The sequence below is a fragment of the Rhinolophus sinicus genome, chromosome 6, assembly GCF_057876585.1.
Source record: "Rhinolophus sinicus isolate RSI-liver-muscle chromosome 6, RSI-T2T, whole genome shotgun sequence".
NCBI classification, from domain to species: Eukaryota; Metazoa; Chordata; class Mammalia; order Chiroptera; family Rhinolophidae; genus Rhinolophus; species Rhinolophus sinicus.
The window spans coordinates 55,323,133-55,342,355 of NC_142506.1; the positions used below are offsets into that span (position 1 = coordinate 55,323,133).

The 19,223-nt window shown below is 56.5% G+C and overlaps 1 protein-coding gene across 2 annotated transcripts in view; it reads left to right on the forward strand.

Annotated features, from left to right (window-relative positions):
• The window catches only part of ITPKB (inositol-trisphosphate 3-kinase B), a 92,831-nt gene extending 73,608 nt beyond the window's left edge, over window positions 1-19,223 (forward strand). For both annotated transcript variants that reach the window (XM_019730902.3, XM_019730903.3), the window contains exons 3-8: window positions 5,826-5,925; window positions 7,202-7,415; window positions 11,466-11,670; window positions 13,722-13,823; window positions 15,439-15,510; window positions 16,100-19,223. In XM_019730902.3, coding sequence (XP_019586461.2) covers window positions 5,826-5,925; window positions 7,202-7,415; window positions 11,466-11,670; window positions 13,722-13,823; window positions 15,439-15,510; window positions 16,100-16,321 — 915 coding nt within the window. In that variant the 3' untranslated portion in view covers window positions 16,322-19,223. The remainder of the gene's footprint in view (window positions 1-5,825; window positions 5,926-7,201; window positions 7,416-11,465; window positions 11,671-13,721; window positions 13,824-15,438; window positions 15,511-16,099) is intronic.

The window sequence follows — 19,223 nt, forward strand, 5'->3', positions numbered from 1 at the left end:
CCATCTCCGTCTTAACATTCTTACTAAGTTTTGGATGGAGGGGCTCATATTTTCATTTTGCACCGGGCCCTGTGTATCGTGGAGCTGATTCTGACGGTAGCTAAAGCGTTCTGTGAGTGGGGTGGCCAGAGGCCCCCTCACCCCCAGCCTCGACTCTGGGTCTCCGCTTCCCCTCTTTCCTCCTCCTCCTCTTCCCCTCCAGTCCTTTTGGCCTGTTTTATAGAAGACAAAAGCCACTCGTGAGGTTATTATCTCAGTCAGCCTTTTTATTTGTTTAAGGCAACGTTTACCCAGGAGTCATTGCCCTCATGCAAAGGGAGGCTTGGAATCTGGTTTGGATAAACACATAGCATCAGAGGCACTGCCCACGCTCCTCCCTTGGGAAACCTGGGCCCCGGCAGCCCCACAAGCCAGTAGGTCGCTTCTGCCCTGGGCTGTCAAGGGCTCTGGGCAACTCCAAGTCCAGGGCCAGAGGTGGGTGAAGAGCCAGCAACCCGGAGGCTCCGTGACCTCACGGCCCCGTCAGGAAGCCCCTGCGTGCTGAGGCTCAGGTGTTGATGAAGGAGCTCGCCCCATGTAGGTGCCGGCCTCTAGGCAGCAGATTGACATCTGCAGTGAGACCAGAACTCTTTGGGCAAAGAGGAGAAGGAAAAGGAGACACGGTGTGTCGTGCCCTGAGCCTCTCCAGGGTGTTGGTCCTCCTGGCAGGTGACACAGGGGGCGTGGAGTCTGAGCTGCTGGGACAGGTTGGCTGGCTGTGGCTGGAGAAGGCGGGGCGGGTGTTTGCCCGGTTCTGAAACTCACTTTCCCTGGGCCTTCTGTCATCCCAACCATGAAGAGGGCTGGGGTTTCAGTTGTTGCAGGTGTTTTTCTCCCAGTACAAATCTCTCTCCACATTCTCTGAATGTTTTAGCACCTGTTGAGTCAGGTACAAGGGGAAGGAACTGCCCAGAGCGCTTCAGAACAGCAGACATCTCCAGGCGACTCTGGGTGGTAAAGGACCCCACCGCCATCCACCCCATCTGGCTGTTTCCTGGTCCTTTTCTCTCACACTGCTCTGAGTGATTTGGGGTCCTGCCTTTCCTTGTGCAGCCAGAGGATCGCACAAGACTCCACCTCTGACAGAGTGAAGTCAGGGCTGTAACAAAAGTCATCAGAAGGCACTGCCCCGCACTCAGGTAGAAAACAGGGCAAACCCAAGCTAGTGCTTATTTAACCCAGAGTGAGTCACCTAGGGGTTTCGGTAGCTGGGTCTTCTCCAAGCTCATAAACCCCAGGCGTCACATTAAAAACCTCACTCTGGTCTTCAGTGGGCTTAACCACCTAACTCAGAATCAAGGTAAACGCCATGTGTCCCCAGCCCACCCTGTGGCCCCTTACCTGCTCGTCAGGTCATCAGCCTGGTGGTGCTTTCCTTTCCCTTGATGTGGTCCCAAGAATCCCAAGGGCTGAATCCCACTCTAGAAGCATTTAGCTGGTCTGATGTTAAGCCAAACATGGCACCTGCCCAGCCCTGAGTGGGACATCCCTGGGTCTTGGTGGCTGGCTCCAGACCATCTCCCAAAGGCAAGGAGCACTCACGGATGGGGGCCCTCGCTTCCCGATAGGCACGGCCATTGGGGAAACGGGTTGAGGTTCCCAGTGCAAGCCAACACCTGCTGGCCAGGGCAGAGAGTGGAATGACTTTGGTGAAACAGCCTCACTTGCTGAGCCCTGGATTCACAGAGAAAACACCCCTACCTATAACCAGGTGGTTATGAAGGTCAGACATGAGGCCATAAAGTGCCCGCTCCAGCGCCGGCCACATCGTAAGAGCTCTGATAGTAGTAAGAGTCATTCGTGCAAACACCAGGGTGGCAGGCAGGTTGGCGTACATGTTACACATCTAGAGAAACGAGCCCTCCCAGCTTCCAGTGAGATGCCCGTGGAGACCTATCAGGCATCTGAAGCTTTGGGGACCTTCCAGGAAGGGTCAGCAGAAGGCATTCAGGTGCCCCCAGAGATTGGGGGGAGGTGATGAAGGAACAGGTCCCGTGAAATCAGTAGGCAGCCAGCACTGCCCCAAGGGAGGGGACCAGGTGCCCTTTGCTACACCATGTTCAGCGCACTTGAGGGCTGCTTTTGTATTTCGCGAAGCTCAGCTTGAGACGTAGGAGACCTGGGAGTGTGGTCTGATTTCAGAGAAGTGACTGAGGCTATTGAGAGATCTCCCAGGAGAGGAAAGGTAGACGGCTAAGCTGAGAAGGACCAATTCTTCTGGATGGGATCCTTCCAGATTGTCGGAGTGCCCTCCTTTCTTGCCTCCTCACCTGCCATAGCTGCGGGGAAAGGCGTGGCATCCAGTTCTGAGCACCGTGGCTTCCTCCAATGAAGGGCTTAGAGGGAAACTAAACCAACTGGTCCTTACCCACCACCTGGAAAGCAGCTTCTACCTAGAGTAAGTTTAGTTCCTGAATGGGGGCTGTGGTCGCCGGGCCATCGGAAGGGAACTGATAAATCTGAAATCATCTCCTGCCTTGTCACTTGTCTCTGCTCCGATGGGCTGGGGAGAGGGGAGAGTGGGTTACCGGCATCCTTCTTTCCCAGGCCTGGACCTGGACCTGGAAGTGCCTTTTCTGTGCAATGTTTGGTAACCACCTGAGGCACTGCCTGGGGGCTCCTATTTAAAACCACGGGAAAAACCCTGTGTGCTGCTGCCAGCAGAGAGTGAAGTCCCCTGGTGTGCGGGCCCACCCCAGTGGAATATTCCACTGCCCTCCGCTGCGCAGGGCAGCCGTGGGATGCAAGGCTCTCATGGCCTTGGGATGCAGGGCCCCTTTTCGTGTTGAAGAAATTCTTCCTCATGGAGGAGGTATGGGAAAGAGGAAGCCGAACAGAAAATGCCCCACTTACTCCAAGCTCAGTGATGTTGGAAGGGTCTTGGATCCTGTGAACTATCAGAGAAACCCCTCAAGCACCCCTTTCCTTGCTGGACCCCTGATCTTTAGCCTCTGAAGGAAAGTCCAGCATCTAGAGGTTTCACAGCTTCAGATGCCCCTGCTGGGCCCGAGCCTGGCTGTTCTTATCCAGTGTCTGTTCCCTCCTGCCTCCCAGGGTTACAGGTCGCAGGCCCAGTGGGTCCCTGTGGGTCTCAGGAGGACTGCATCCTGACAGAGTGGTCTGAGGCCACTGCGAGGCTCCATGGCCTTTATTCCTGGGTAACTATGGCAGCACCTCTGCTCAGCTTCCGGGGTAACTTCAGAGATACCTCCCCTCCCCTTCCCTTCCCTAAACAAAGAACTAAGACTCTTCCACAAACACCCCATAATTTTCTAGTGGCTTTACCTCCTGGCATTAGGAATCAGTGTATTCTCCCCATTTTACAGGTAAGACAGTAGTGCCTCAGGGAGGGTCAGGACTTGTTCAAGGTCTGTCAGTGAGGAGGGGACAGAGCCAGGACTCAGGCCCGAGGGGGCCTGGCCCCCCCACACCACACTGCCCTGAGTCCGGGCTTCTCGGCCCAGTGTCCAGAGCCGGCCTCATGCACTCCCCTCATCTCCCCTGGCTTCCAGATCCCAGTCTCAGCAGATCTGGTCCCAACTGCCCCAAATCCCTGTGTCAGGCCTCTGTTCCCACAGGCCCCCTGTTTGCAATGTCTCCGTTCCTCCGCTGCCTCCGTTGGATGCCACCTCCAGGGCCTTCCTTCCTTGCAGTCATCAGACTTTGCAGAGCCCCTCCCTGGCCCTGGGACACATTATCCCTGGGTCTTCTGTTGCCACCATATCTACGAATGAAATGTGAAATGACACATTACAGCTGGGTGTGGTGGTCCTCCCTAGTCTTCCTCTGAGGGGCCGTGGCTGTTGGGATGTGGGAAGTCATTTTCCAGAGTCCTAGAGTGTCCATCAGTCCAGGGAGCCTGGTGGACCCGCTGTCCATCCCTCACTAGAGCAGTGTGGGTTTAGTTCCCTGATGGGGTGGCATGGGATGGGGTCAGCCGTGGATTGAGAGCACTCTGCCCTCCCCACTTCCTGCCCCTGGACCCGTCAGACCCTCGTCCTCTCTGAGCTTCATTGCAGGGACGTGACCGGTTGTGCACTTTTCCTCTGCGCCTACCTTAATGTCTTCCCCATGCGTCCACAAGCCCCCGCTTGGCTCATCTCATAGAATTAGGTTTTTCCATTGTTGCTTCAGCATTGTGTGCCCCGATTGTTTATGCAGCCTTCTGGGCTCTTAGATAAGAAATGCCCCACCTTCCTTCGCCTTCTTTGGCAATCACCATCAGAAGGATCTAGGACAAACACCCTTGTCAGTAAAGGCCCAGCCCTTTTGTCACAAGGCCTGGCAGAGCACTACCCTCCCTTAAGATACGCTAGGTCTTGGTGGTAGGGTGAGGGCTTCTGGGATGGGGATAACACTTGCCAGGTTCAGGAGGGAAATAGTCTTCTCCTTAAACAGATTTTTAACTTGAAAACTTGATGACAGAAGCAGCGTAGCCTCAAAAGAGAGAACGAAAAACAAAGGAGGCTGATTTAACCTTGATTCAACCTTGCGCTCCAGCAGCCTCTGTCCCTCCAACTGTCCCCTGGGGTGGCTGCTGGCAGCTGTGTGACAGTGCGTGAGTGCAGAGATGAAACTTCAGGGTCTCCCTGTCAAGCAGGACCCCTCCTCAGCCGCTTCTGCGCCATTCCTGGCTTCTCCTTCTTCCCAGCTCGTGGCTTTTAACTCTGTGGTTTGGCTGCTCAGGGATCCGCTTTCTCAGGAACTCGAAATGCTTCTCACTTCAGGTTCTAGTCACCGCGTCAGGGGCGCGTGTGTTTGGGAACATTTGATTTTCATCTCTGTAGCCCATTCCTATTCAACTTAACGTAGGGATACTTTTTTTTTCCCTAGAGCAATGGTTACTGCTGGGGAAGAAAAATGATTTTTTTTTAAAAAAAAGTCTTTGAGGGTTGAAATGCTTTGTCACCAGCGCGGAGGCTCAGGTCCTACAAATGACAATAACGGCCTTGCATGCTTGTTGTGAAAATAAGAAGGTGTTCGGTGCATGTTAGTTCTCCTTTCTGCCCAGGCAGCTTCTCCTACACACACACACACACACGCACAGACACACACATGCACACACCCAGTTTTTACTTTAGAAACATCCTGAGAAGAAGAAGTGCAGTGAAGGGGGCAGAGCTGCAGGGTTCTCACCCCTGTGCTGTCCCTGGGGAACTCCCTTTTAAAAATCTCTCTTCAAATCACTTGCAGGCAAGAGATGCCTCTGTTGCCACCACATCTCCAAATGAAATGTGAAACGACACATTACAGCTGGGTGTGATGGCCCTCTCTGGTCTTCCTCTGAGGGGCCATGGCTGTTGGGATGCGGGAGGTCATTTTCCAGAGTCCTAGAGCGTCCATCTGTCCAGGGAGCCTGGTGGACCAGCTGTCCATCCCTCACTAGACAGATGAGGGGTTGTGAAGAAGGGCAGTGTGCGTTTAGTTGTTCCTTGATGGGGTGGCATGGGATGGGGTCCACTCTGGATTGACAGCACGCTGCATCCCCTCCTTCCCACCACTGGAACCTGTAAGACCCTGGTCCCCTAAGGTCCCCTTGCTTCTGGGCGTTTTGCTCAGCCGGTTGATAAACACGGACTTTGCCAATCCTGCTCTTGACACTCCCCTGCATGGATGACAGAGACGACATCCGTTGAGTTGCCAGGGACACCCACACTACACTGGGGGCACAGACGGCCCTTGTCATCCTGTGACCACCAGCAGGAGCGGCCTTGCTCTGAATTCATCCTAACCAGAAAGTAGTCATTCTCTTTCTTACATAGAGCTTCTCATTTGCTTTTTTCTAGAGCAAATCATGGAGGAAAATAAAAAACATGGTGCACTGGTCTCCCTTTGTCATGTCCTTCAAGAAGAAGTACCCCTGGATCCAGCTGGCGGGACACGCAGGTACTACAGATCTCCGTGGGGACTTCCCGTGGGGATGTTTGGCTCCCTGGGGAGTCACCCAGCACCTGTGGGAGGGGAGGGCCTGGCCCTGGATACTTCCAGGAATGAATGCATTGGAACAGGTTCTCTCTGAGCATTGCAGTGGCAATTGCAGCCATACTGGCCAGGTGGGGCCTTAACGCTGCCTTGAAAATGCACGTAGACAACTGTCCTCACCCGTCTGTGCCAGCCCTGCCCCCAAACACACACATCCCCCGCCCCCATCTCTGTCTCTATCTTTTTCAATCTCTTTCCCTGTCTCCCAGTTTAACTCAGTAAAACAGGTGAAATCGCCAGTCTTACAGCTTGCCCACCCTTGGTCATCCTAGACAAGAGGCAACGCTAACCACTTCATTGAGCACCTACCGTCTGCCCACATGGCCGTGGTCCTAGGGGTCACAACATGCATGGAACTGGAGGATCTGTCCCAAGGGGCTCGTAGCTGGAAGACAGGGTGACGTGTTGGGCGCAGGTGGCCAGGGTGCCCGGTCAGCCATGTGGCCTCTAGTTCACCCATCAGCAACAGGATGAGGGGAGTCTGGGGCCAAAGCCCCAGAGCTGTCACGTCCATGCATGGGGACCCTTTGGTGCGTTTCAGTGACTACCCATGGACGTAGCCTACCTGACCTCAGGCCAGCACAGGGTGTGACGTTTCTTTTATATCCCCAACCACACTGGCCCAGCCCAAGATACGTGGATGGACACACTCCCTGAACACTTACCTGGGGGTATGGCTCACAAGGAGCACCGCCAGGTGGGCCAGGCTTTGGAGCCCGCTCTTCTGCTGGTCCTGGTACTGAGTCTGGTCCGATTGGGGCTTCTCCTTTCCCGAGACCCGAGATCCCTTCATTGCCTGAGAAGCAGGATTGATGATGGGGGGGAGGGGTGGTAATCATTATACAAAAAGGAGTGAGTAGGTCCCTTAGCCCTGCTGACCCTCCAACAGTGAGCCCTGGTGTCCTTCCATCTTCAGATGAGAAGCTTGGGGTCAGAAGTTGGGGAACCAGCCCAGACGTGCAGTCAGTGTGCGGGGGGGACTGAGACTGGCACCCACTCCCCTTGAAGTCCACAGTCCACAAGCGGGGACCTAGGCACACCTTCCACCTTATGCTTAGCAAGCCCCAAAGTATCCCCGAGGGACCCAGGCACTGTCATGGAGAGGATGTCAGGGTGGGCGGCTCAGAGTGGGGAGGGCCACCCCTAAGGACCAAGGGTCTCCTCCCGCCTTTCTCTGCAGGGAGTTTCAAGGCAGCTGCCAATGGCCGGATCCTGAAGAAACACTGTGAGTCGGAGCAGCGCTGCCTGGACCGGCTGATGGCTGACGTGCTAAAGCCCTTCGTGCCTGCCTACCATGGGGACGTGGTGAAGGACGGGGAACGTTACAACCAGATGGACGACCTGCTGGCCGACTTTGACTCGCCATGCGTGATGGACTGCAAGATGGGTGTCAGGTGAGCTGGGCTCCTGGGAGCACGCGCCTCGGACCACGCCTGGCCACACGGCAGATACTGGGATGGCATCCAAGGTTTCCAGGAGGCCGGGCATCCTGGGCCATCCCTGAGGCCTCGTTTGTGCAAGAGCAGGCCTGGGAGTCTGGTTGGGCGTGGAAGCCCTTGCCCACCTCAGTTGTCTCTCATTACATGTGAGAGGACAGAGACCTGGCTTGCTCCTCATGCCCCTCCCTTGTCCCGTGAACTGGGATGGGGCCAGAAAGGGGGCCTGGCTGGGTACTGGCTGTCCCCAGTGAGAGGGCAGACGGAACTGCCCAGCTGGTCAGGTGCGGTTGCCCGGGGGAGCAAGATGGTGGCTTTCTCTTGCATGAGCTGTGAGGGGGAGGCTGGAGTAGAGGTTCTTCTCACCCCTCCCTCCCCCGCATCCTACCCCGTGCCAGTGAGTGGGAAGAGAGAGCTGGTTAGTGGAACATGTTGGTTTGCCAGAAAAGACTTGTGCTGCCCTAAGAATGCAATGGAGGAGGGAGCCCAGGAGCTCTGAAGGCCCTGCCTGGCCACACGCACCATGTGGCTCCCACCCCTTCTCAGCAGGGGGTGCTGAAGTCCTCTGGGGCCGTGCGCCATGTAGTGTCCAGTGTACTGTACTCACCTCAGGGCCACCTGGCTGCAGGTACCCGGACTGGACAGGACGGCCAGACGCTGGACTCCCAGGTCCACGGCTCCCTGGGGTGGCCAGGCTCCAAGAAGCAGAGCTCCCCTGGAGCCTTTTTGCTTTGGGTGATGTAAGCAGTTTTATTTCTTATGAAAGGAGATTGAGAAAGAGGGGCGTGCGTGTGTGTGTGTGTGTGTGTGTGTGTGTGTACAAGAGAGACGGGCCAAGAGAGACCAGTTTTCCTCCCCTCCTCACTCCTCCTGGGAGCTGGGTTCTGAAGTCAGACCCTGCAGGCTGACCTGCTTGCCCTTAGCCTTGCCTCCCAGGCAGGGGCGGGGGGTGGGGAAGTACAGGTCCCATCATTGCTCTTGCACTGTCCCTGGCCTCCCTCCCGCCATCCATCCATCCAGGGCCCTCATCAGCTCCAGCAGGGAGGGGACAGAACATCTCTTCAGCCACCGCTTAGCCACTGCTCTTCCCCCAGAGCCTTATTTCTGTCCCTAGAAGCTCCCCTCCCCCACCTCTTGGTGCCTCAGAATGCACCCGCTCAAGGGGAAATATAAAATATTGTGGGTGGTGTTCATTCAGATCGTGGCCAAAAAAACTACACCCTGTGGGAAGAACACGTGGCCAGACAGTGTACCTGTGTGTTCCCTGGGAGATTGCAGGGGCCAGGAACCTCCGTCTGCCCAGGGATGCCCCCCGCACCCCCTCCCTCTGTCTTCCCACCCCTTGCAGCTTCTGTCCCACTGCACTGGAGGGCTCTCAAGAGGGAACCAGAGTGACCAGCGAAGCTGAGACATGTTTAAGCCAGTTCTGCGCAGGGCCTGGAGGCAGAGGGAGTGGGCTGAGAGGAGCCTGTGTGGAGAGGAAGGGATAGGTCTCCCCAGAACCAGTCCCCCCCAGCCCCACCTTCCCTGCCTCACGGATCCCAAGGACGGGCCTTTCTGTGCTCCGAGTCCTGTGCAAGGTGCTCCTCGCGGCCACCTGGGTCTGAGCAGGAGGCTTTGACACCAGAGATGGAGGAACCCATCAGGGCCACCCATCCCCATCAGGCCTGCATGCTGAGGCTGGGCTGACCCCCACGCTTACCGAGGGGGCTCCGCATCCAGACTCCTTGGCCTCGCAGCCTCTCCTGAAACCAGCATTCCATGGCCCCAGAGTGTGGCCTGTCCTTGCCAAGGAAGGAGACTGGAGCCTAGGGCCACCACAGACACCACGTCCCAAGCGTCAGGACGTGAGACTTGTCACAGAGCAGTGGTGGGAGGGCTGATAGGCAAATCCAGCCTCAGGCACAGTGGGCCCTAAGGAAAAGGTGCCTGTAGTATCCTAACCAGGGTGTCTCGGGACCCCAGTTCTGTATCAGCACACACTCACATTACTCTGGGGTGTTTTCTTAGGTTTGACCCTGTAAGTTTGTGTTATATGACCTGCCAGTGAAAGTCAGAAGTGTCTTCCTGACATCCGGACTAGGGTCTGGTAGGTGGAGACCAGTGCTGTCTCTAGCACCTTTGCCCTGTTTAAAGCTATGGGTGGCTTTGGTGTCACCTACTGGGTCCTCCACCATCCCTCTTAACTCCACCACCATGTGAGATGGAGGTTTGACTTTCCCTCTGGGGTGGGGGGCGGGGGGAACAGGCAACAGGGCTGCCTGGAGAGACTCTATGGTTCGTCTCCCGGTGGACGCCCAGCCCCACTGTCCAGCTGGTGACTCGTAGGCATCTCCGCCCAGCCCTTTTCCCCTCCTGGAGGGTGAGCAACTCTAATCAGATTTAGCTGCAGGGGCCCTGTGTGGAGAAAGCCCCATGTGAAAAGGGATTTGACATGAGGCCTGCTTCCTGTTTAAGGAGCTACTGAGAGCTCTTTGCAGAAGTGCAGCCACCCACTACCCTTCAGTGCATCAGGGGTGTTTGGGATGGCCGGCCCCTCGCCCAGCCACGCACACGCATGCACACACACACACACAGGTCCACACGCATGGCTCTGTGCACACGCATCTTGCCTCACAGTCCCTGCCTTGAAGCTTACCTACCACCTGACCTGGCTTGCACTCACAGTAGTGTGTGAGCATGTGTGGTCGTGGGCATGGGTGTACGTGTAAGTGCATAACCAAGGCCAACGGTCTTCCTTATTCGTCACCTCCTAGAAGGTCCTAAACGACCAGACCCAAGTTCAGCCCCAAGGATTTGTTTCTTTCTTATATCAGTTGACACAGTGGTTTCTGAAAACATCTTTTAAAGACATCATACATTTGACATCCAGTCAGTTCTGGGTCCCAAACCAGCAGTTTGGAGAAGGTGTGGGGTGAAGTGGGGGAGCAAGGCCCGCGGGACAGACGGGGTGCGGGGAGTGGGGGCCTGGCCTGTTGTCACAGCAGGCTGCCTGTGGGCAGCTGCCACCCACGCAGGGCCAGGAGACAAAACTTCCCTTTACTGCAACCGAGGCTGCACATTTCTGTTTCGTGAAGGGTCACTGGCAGCAACTGAGCCTGCTGTGGGGAGAGAATGGGAATTTAAAGTGACAGAAGGGAAGGGGGCAGGTGTGGGGGAAGTGCCATACTCGATGGGGATGAGGGAAGCAGCCAGGGCTGCTCGAGTCTTGCACTGTCCCTGCTCCTATTACCCCACCAGTGTCCAGGGGACCCCTGCTGGTTCAGTGGGCAGGCCCAGCCTGCTTGTGCAAAGGGCAGAGCAGTGAGCCATTTGGTTGGCTGTGTTTTCTCCGGGTTTTCTTTTCCGACTAGGGGCTCAGGTGTGAGGAGGAGTGGCTGGGCTGAGGCCTGGTGTCCATGGAGCAAGATTAACCAGGGATGTCTCTGCGATAGAACAAAGGCCAAAGAGCCCCAGGCTTTTCCTCCCTTCCTGGGCTTCTCCTCCAGCACTGTGGCTCCTTCAGAGGCCACCTTCTGGCCCAACCTTTGTACTCAAGATTTCTCTTCTTTGGAGAGAGCCAGAGACCTTGCCTGCTCAGCCCATGAGGCTGCCTGAGAACTGGGGAGATGGGTGGGGTGGGGGACGGAATGAGCTCTCTGTCCCACACAGGTGCTGCCTTCAGAAGCCCTCCACCCCAGCAGGATGAGGGGAGGGGCAGCAGGAGAAGCCCAGCTAGGCCACCAAGCTACCCTGCCGCCTCCTTGCCTCCTCTGCTGGCCCGTGCGGTTCCCCGAGCAGGAAGAGCTCCGTAGGCTGTGCCAGGCCTTCCCGGTGGTCTTGGAATGAAGCTGTCCCCATGCAGCAAGGCCACTCCTGTCCTCCACAGTCCGGAGCCAGTCCCCCCACCCCGCCCAGCAGATGTGCGCCCATCCTGCTGGAGCCTGCCTTGACGAAGCTGACTGCAGCCCCTCACAAGGCACCGGTGGGAGGGGCCGCAGCCCTCATGTGACCTCCCCTCCCACACAGGACCTACCTGGAGGAGGAGCTCACCAAGGCCCGGAAGAAGCCCAGCCTCCGGAAGGACATGTACCAGAAGATGATTGAGGTGGACCCTGAGGCCCCGACCGAGGAGGAGAAAGCGCAGCGGGCTGTGACCAAGCCGCGGTACATGCAGTGGAGGGAGACCATCAGCTCCACGGCCACCCTCGGGTTCAGGATCGAGGGCATCAAGGTGAGGCCAGCCAGGTGCTTCCTGAGGCTGCCTGGACCACCCAGCTCCCAGGTGCAGAAGGGATGGGGACTCGGGCTCTGCCAGCATCCACCCCAAGGGGCCTGGCTGCTGTAAGCTTCCTCCCCTCTCAGGCCCAGGGTGTGAGCAGCCAGCTCCCAGGACAGACATTTGGAGAAATCTTCAGTCTGGGGACAGGTGGGATGGCCGTGTAGGGGGCTGGGGCAATGCAGCAGGTGTGGCTTCTAGTTCTGCCAGCAGTCAGCTCTCTGCCAAGGACTCTACCCTTAGCCCAGAGCACGCTGGGCACTGAGAATCCATCCAGGAGTAGCCAGTAGGGAGCTGGCTCATTCTGCCCATGTCCCCAAAACTGGGGACTGGTGGTGAGATGCAGTCAAGGGAGAGAACCCTCTGGCTGCCTTTGACCCCCAGGCAGGCAGGACCAAGCACTGCCCCTCTGTGTCACCACATACCCTGGTGAGGCTGCCCTGACGCCACCCCCCAACTTTACAGCACCTCACTCTCCTTTCCTCTTCAGTCTCCTGAGAGGGGTCTCAGAATGCTCTCCTCTCCCTATGTCCTTGCTTTGGGATTTGAAGAGCCAGCTCAGACGTGCGTTCAGCCCTCGGGTCTCTGGCACCGTCCCTCCACAGCAGATGGTGGGCCCTCAGCATTCTATCCCTTGTCTGTCCATTCTCGGCCCACATTGTCCAGACCGAGAGTCAGGGCTGGGCAGCTGGGAGCCCTACCTCAGGCTCCGCAGCCTCTCAGCAGTTGGCATTTAGGTATGAGGACCTGCAGGTGGTGCTGGCTTGCTGCCGACGTGGCAGGCGGGGGGCAAGTGTTCACCTTCCCCCGGGAGAGCTGCTCTGTGAGCTCGGGGCCGAGAAAGCCATTTGCCTCCTTCCTGTCTTCTGAAACCAGTTTTTCTTTTCTTTTTTTTCACATCCAGCCCTCAGGCTGGATGCAAATTACATGCTCGTCTTTCTCCCCTTCAAGCGCATTTCCCTTTATCTGTTTGAAACAATCCACATTTCCCTTCACCTCTCCCTCTCAAGCTGGACGTTCTGCTCTTTGTCAGTTGTCCAGCTGCAGGAACAGCCAACAGCCCCTCTTCTTGGGCTGAGGGCCACCAGCTCTGAGAGAAGCCAGTGTCTTCGCTAGCAATCCACCCGCCTCTTGAGTCCCTTGGTTTAGGAAACACCCCACAGAGGCCCCCAGGAAAGGCTCGGCCAAGATGCGCGTCCACCCTGCATCCACCCACAGCCCAGGGCCCCCAACCTGTTCTTTCAGAGGCAGCCACATTGCTTTCCCTAATCTCTAACCTTGCGCACAGGCCCACGTGTGGGGGCTCCTGGAGAAGCCATCCTTTCTCACCCTCTGTGCCTAAAGAACTGCTTTCCTCCTAGAGGAGGAAAGCTCCACATGCTGCCCTGGAACAGCCTGGAACAGACATAGTGGCGGGTTAAGAGAATAGAGTGATCTCTCGTGCTGGGTGGACCAGGGAGCAGAGGTGGGCAGGCAGTATTATTTCTTGGCTTTCAGGAAACCGATGATAAAGGATCATAAATTACAAAGGGAGTTGAGCTGAACTTGGGGTAGGGAGCGTCTCTCCTGTCGGGCGAGGGAGGGTGCCTCTGGAAGGCAGGGACCGCCCAGCACTCGGGTTCTGGGGCCAGTCCCCTAGTGGAAGCTGAGGCCTGTCCATCTCTTGGAGCCTCTGCTGCTCATACTGAGCAGGGGCTGCCTCCTCAGCCTCCATTCTCCGTCCACATGCCTCTGACACTTCCAGGCCTTTCCTGCTGCTCTTCACTCCACCTGAACACACGGGTGCACCCACCCAGGGCCCCGGACAGGTTCTCCTCTCCTGTGCCACCCGATTCACCACCACGCAGCTGGTCGTGCAGGCGCCGGCCTCCTTGTTCCATACTTGGGCACCTCGCTGCCCAGGGGTCAGTCCTGGGCTCAGAGTGGCTTTCTCAGATGCTGGGTGGGTGAGTAGAGTGCCTGCCCGTGGACCCTCAGGTGACCCTCTCCTGGCTTCTCCTTCTCAGAAAGAAGACGGCTCAGTAAACCGGGACTTCAAGAAGACCAAAACACGGGAGCAGGTCACTGAGGCCTTCAGAGAATTCACTAAAGGAAACCCTAACATCCTGGTGAGTGAGGGCGCCCCTGAGAGGGAGCCTGTCGGGCAGGGTCACTGCCCGCTCTGGAAAGTCCTGCCCAGACCCAGACTGACCCAGGCCACAGCAGTGGCAGCCACAGTGCCCACGCAGAAAACCCTGGACCCAAACTTCTTCTTGGAAGGTGAAGGAGAAGGTGATGTGGTTGTGAGCCCCATTCGGTGGGTAAACAGGGAAACTCGGTGAGCACTCGCTCACTCTTTCCCTTAGCTGTCAGTCCCACAGCTTCCGAAAGTGTTCTCCATCCTCATAAGAGAATCCTTTCCATCGCTGTGTTTCTTTGGTACCCACTACCTGCCAACTGTTATGCTGAGTGCTTATCCAGTCCTCATAACAGCGCTCTGGGGAAGGAAACTCCAGCCTTGGAAGCTAAGAGGTCAAGGACACACAGCTGGGTGAAACGAATTCACGCAGGTGGGCCGGCAGCTACCAGTCCCAAACTCTGCAGTCCTCCAAGGCTTGGCTGGGCCTCTACCCCGCTGTGCGGCTGGGTGAGGGAAGTGTACCTGGGGGTGGGGGGGTCACTTGTCCTCTCCAGCAAGAACTGGCCAGCTGTCTCTGTGGTATACTTGGCAGAAGTTCAGGGCGAAGTGGCCTCCTACTGCAGCAGCAGGCAGGCTGGACGCTGCTCTGACCCTCCCAACGTAGGTGGGGAGTGTCGAGCCTCCGCACCCCAGGGGCCGGGCACGCTGTGACAGAGACCCAGGCACAGCAGGGACGTGGCTCTGAGAGAAGCACCTTCTCCTGAACAGGCTCCCAGGGCTGCCGGGCAGGGAGGGGTAGACCAGACACCTTTTCTCCCAGAAGACTCAACGCCAGCTGGAACTGAGAACCATCCCTTCCTTGTCTGGCCAGGAGACTTCCCTTGGCCCCTGGCGAGCACCGAGGCTTCGGTCATGGAGCACACACCCCGACTCTTCCATAGGCTGGGCCTCTGGGCTCTGGGTGAAGCTCCTTAGCAAAGCCTGCCACAGGACGCATGCTTCCTGTGCCTCGATGAGAGCTGTTTATTCCTGGTCCTCAGCTCCAGGCTGGCTCTGCTACAGATGGGCACTGAGGGACCGTGTGTGCCTGTATGCGACAGGCTTCCCCAGCAGTCCCCGGGGAAGGCGGGCACCCCTAGGGCCAAACAGTCAACCCGGGTTTGGAGGGCTCTGTGGAGAGGCCCCTGGCAGAGAGATTCGTGGTCTCCCACTGGCTCTGTCCTTTCAAAAGTCAGGGCACTGAAGTTTGTATTCAGGAAGACACCATGGCAACCAGGCTCTTGAGATGCTGCCTGCCTCTACACTGCTGGCATTCCAGAATAAACTTAACCTTCATGCGAGGAGCTCCTGCAGGCTGCTCAGGAGCTGTGCCTCCCGGCCCCGCCTGCTCGCAAAGCCGTGCAGATTGGAGGAAGCATGGGACCAGGAGCCTGCCACCCTGCTTCTCGGGGCCTCAGTTGCTTCATTTCTAGAGGAGGAGGTTGGAACAAATGATCAAGGTCCCTCCTACTCTGACACTCTAATGGGCCGAATGGAGCTTCAGATCCACCCCACACACACACACCCTCAAGTGTGTAAAACTCTGGTCATCTTTCTGTTCCCAGATCGCCTACCGGGACCGGCTAAAGGACATTCGGGCCACCCTAGAAGTTTCTCCCTTCTTCAAGAGCCACGAGGTAGGCCTTAGGCTGTTGCCGGCTCTTTGGTGCAGGACCCAGCCTCAGAGACCCTGCTGGGCCTGTCGGCCCAGGATTTGCAGAGGTCGTGCTGCCGGCCTGGGGGTTGACACGGACCTCATTGTCTCGTACAGTGTGTGGCATCTCTTTGGCTTCCTCCCTTTCACACAGGCAGTTGCTCAGGGTGTTGGGGAGTCAGGGTCTAGGAGGAGAAGGCGAAGGCCCCAAGGTGTAGCTGTGGTCTGAAATAGTGGAAAGTGTGCAGGCTGGATGAGGGGGGAACCTGCCATGTGGGACTTTCTCCTTGCCACACCGCCCACACAGAAGGGTGGTTGCTATTCTGGAATTGGATGTCCTATGCTTCCCCCTGCCCCCACTCCCAGCATGGCCACTGTCCTGTGGGTTCTGCTGCCCAGGTGAGAATGGGGGGCAGAGTTGCAGGCTCTGGGCCTATCCTGAGTGACCACTCTCATTTCATTCAGACCTCAGACTTTTCCAAGTCCCCTCCAGTGCCAGGCTGCAGTGTGGCGGGCAGGGCGGGGGCTCCGTGGTCCCTTCCTGCTCCCTTCATCTCCCTGCCCCTCTACAGGTCATCGGCAGCTCGCTCCTCTTCATCCATGACAAGAAGGAACAGGCCAAGGTGTGGATGATCGACTTTGGGAAAACCACACCGCTGCCCGAGGGCCAGACGCTGCAGCACGATGTCCCCTGGCAGGAAGGGAACCGGGAGGATGGCTACCTCTCGGGCCTGAACAACCTCATCGACATTCTGACGGAAATGTGTCCGGGTCCGGGCGCCCCTCTTGCCTGAGGACACCCCACGCCCACCTCACCGCCACTCCTGGTCTCTTTTCTTCCCCTTTGCTTCCTTTCTTCTTAATTTTTCTTTCACTTCTACCTGGGTGCAAGCCCCAGAACTGACCCTCCCAAATTGCACTACAAGACACTTTGTAGAAGAGAAGACAAGATTTTCTAGTTATTTTCCTAATTGAGGGGCTTGGAGCTGGGGTTTCCACTTCTCTCCATAAATAGCATCTCCTACTAGAAGAGTAAGGCCTGCAGGGTAGGTCAGTTGGGTTTAGATCTGGATGAGGCTCCGGCCCCCTCGGCAGGCTACCTGTGGGCACCTGCTGCCCCCTGGTGGCAGGCGCCATTATCTCCGCTGCCCAGCACAGCCTATTTCTGCCCCATCCTCCCAGCCTGGCAGGGGCTGTTAAGAGCCCCTGTTCAGCAGGTGCCTGATGCCAGACTTTCTTGTGGTTTGGACACAAAATCACTAGGAACCGCATGAGGGCCATGAGTAAAGCACTCTCTGCTTAGCAGCCCAGGGGCTCCCAGAGACCTGGAGTGGCCTTTGTAAGGCTGCTAAAGCCAGGCCCTTCACCGTCTGGTTGAAACCATCCAGCTTTGGTCCAGACCCAGGAGCCAGGAAGAGGCCTGAGCCGGCTTGGCTGTGCTCTCTGATGTTGGCCTTCCCAGTGGGGGGCAGGCAGGAGCTGGGTTCTACCTGTGGTGATTGCCCATGAATTTGAAGGGATGCTCTACAAAACCTGAGCTTCCAGGGCTATCCCCCACCCCCAAAACCACTTGTGCCTCCCACTCCCCACCTTGATGTGGCAAGGCCAGGGGGCTGAGTGGGAGTGGGCCAGGGTGCAGGCAGCTGCCAGGGGAAGAAAGACAGAATGTGCAGAGGAAACTCCTAACCTCTCCCACCTCCCTGGTGCCACTTTGGGCCTGCCTGCAAACCGGAGGTTCTCTCATGAGGTCCAGTCCCTGCAGTTACAGGCAGGGCTTCAGGCCAGGGCCAGGCAGGGAGGAAACAGGAAGCTGGCTTACTGGCTTTTTTGTTTTCCCCCACCCCCACCCCCTGAAATAAGTCTTAATGGCCTGAAGCGCTTAGACCCACATTTCCCAAATGTGGTGTGGGCAGCTTCCAGGGCGTGTAGTGGGTGCCAGGGGATGTTCCAGGTATCTCTTCCTGGAATTTCCAGGTGGCTTCGAGATTCGTGGGGAACCAAGTGTAAGCCTTATTCTAATTGTAAGGCAGGTAATTCTATATTATTGCGAAGAATGTAAAATTTACATGACTTTTAAAGACTTGTAATTCCGGCTATGGCCATTTGTGCCCCCAGGTGTCCCCCTTTGTTGTCCGAGGAGAGTTGGGGACAAGCCAACCGGCACTGGGGCCAGTTGCTCCAGAGGGAGCTACTTCAGGTCATAATGGAGATAGTGTGCTCCCAGGTGTGTGTGCCTGGAGGGACCCACCCGAGGGAGGGCTTCCTGGGCCGCCCCCGTCACCCAGGGTCTCTGGGGGAACTGTCAGCTCGCCCACGTGACACCTAAGTTTCCCCTTTCATGCTGGCTGAGTGACGGTTGCTGGGGGCGGAGGGTGGGCCTGAAGGATGTGTAAGTTCAGATTTAAAAAAAGGAAATCACTTTTCAGCTTCTGGCTCTTGTTCAAAACAGTGGTGAACTCCGGTGTGGGCTGACAGCTAAAGGTCACCCCCCCGCCCGCCTGCCCGCCCCTGTGGAGCACAGGGGACCTCGTGACAGCACGTGATCTTGGAAGGCAGGCACACGGGGGCTGTCGTCACTTGTGAGTTAGAAGGCACCCCGGTGGTCTGTGTGCAGCTCTCTGGGAAGGGATATCATTAATTCAGACATCAAACTTCTACACCTATGGGCTGGCCAAAAGTTCTCCTATCTGTGAAAAAAGTTTGCTAAAGCAAATGAATGCTATGAACAAAAATTACCGGGACCAGCTGCACCTACTTAAGAGAACAAAATTTCTAAGCACTTTAAGCAAACACCTGTCGTTTGCAAACAGTGTGCTAATATGTAAATGATTTGTTTATTAAAGGAGGCCCATGGGGCCTCTTGTTGGCAGTACTTTGCTTTGGGTTACATTATATATGTGAAAGTGGAATAAAGTGACATCTTTTTAGGGTTATTCTATTACTTAGGGGTTCTGGGTTTTTGTATTTACTGTGTTAGTTCTCCTCTTTCACACCTACTCTATCTCCCAACCCTTTCTCCCCTTTGTCCTCGCACCCCCTTTGGCCCAGTGGGATAGATGGATCCTGGAATGGAATTTTCCAGAACTCCTGCCCAGGCTGTCTGAAAGACCTCCGTTGTCCCTGTCCTGCCCCCATCCCCACAGCGTTCTTGCTGTTCAGCACTGCTTAGCCTTCGAGGAAGGTTTCTCAACTGCTCCCGTCCCAGACTTGCCTTTAGTGTCATGTAAGAAGTTTTTAAGTTATATTTATTTTGTTGTTTTTTAAAATTGCACAAAACACTAAGACTAAGAGGCTAGATTCTGTTTCTCCTTTAAAGCTCTGCCTTCTTTCTGAACTTCTGTCCTGCTTGGTGGGAAGAGCCTGGACGCAGCCCTGGTGCCCCACCCCACCCCCACCCTCCACCCCCACCCCAGACAGGCTCTTTCCTCCCTTAGCTGTATTTAGCTTTGAGTTTTTCTGCATCCGGTCAGCCCCTGTGTGTACATAACACATGCGCCTTCTTGGGAAGCAGGGTGTCCACCCCTTGCAATGCCTTTTCCCTGGAGGAGAAGACTCCCCAGAGGGTTCTCCTTCTCTCTGCACCCCTCTCCCCACGGCACGTTGGAGAAAACTGAACTGTTACAAACCCCTGTACAGTGCCTGTCAGACAGACTGCAAACACTCTGTACCTTCCTAAATAAAGGCCTGGAGACCACA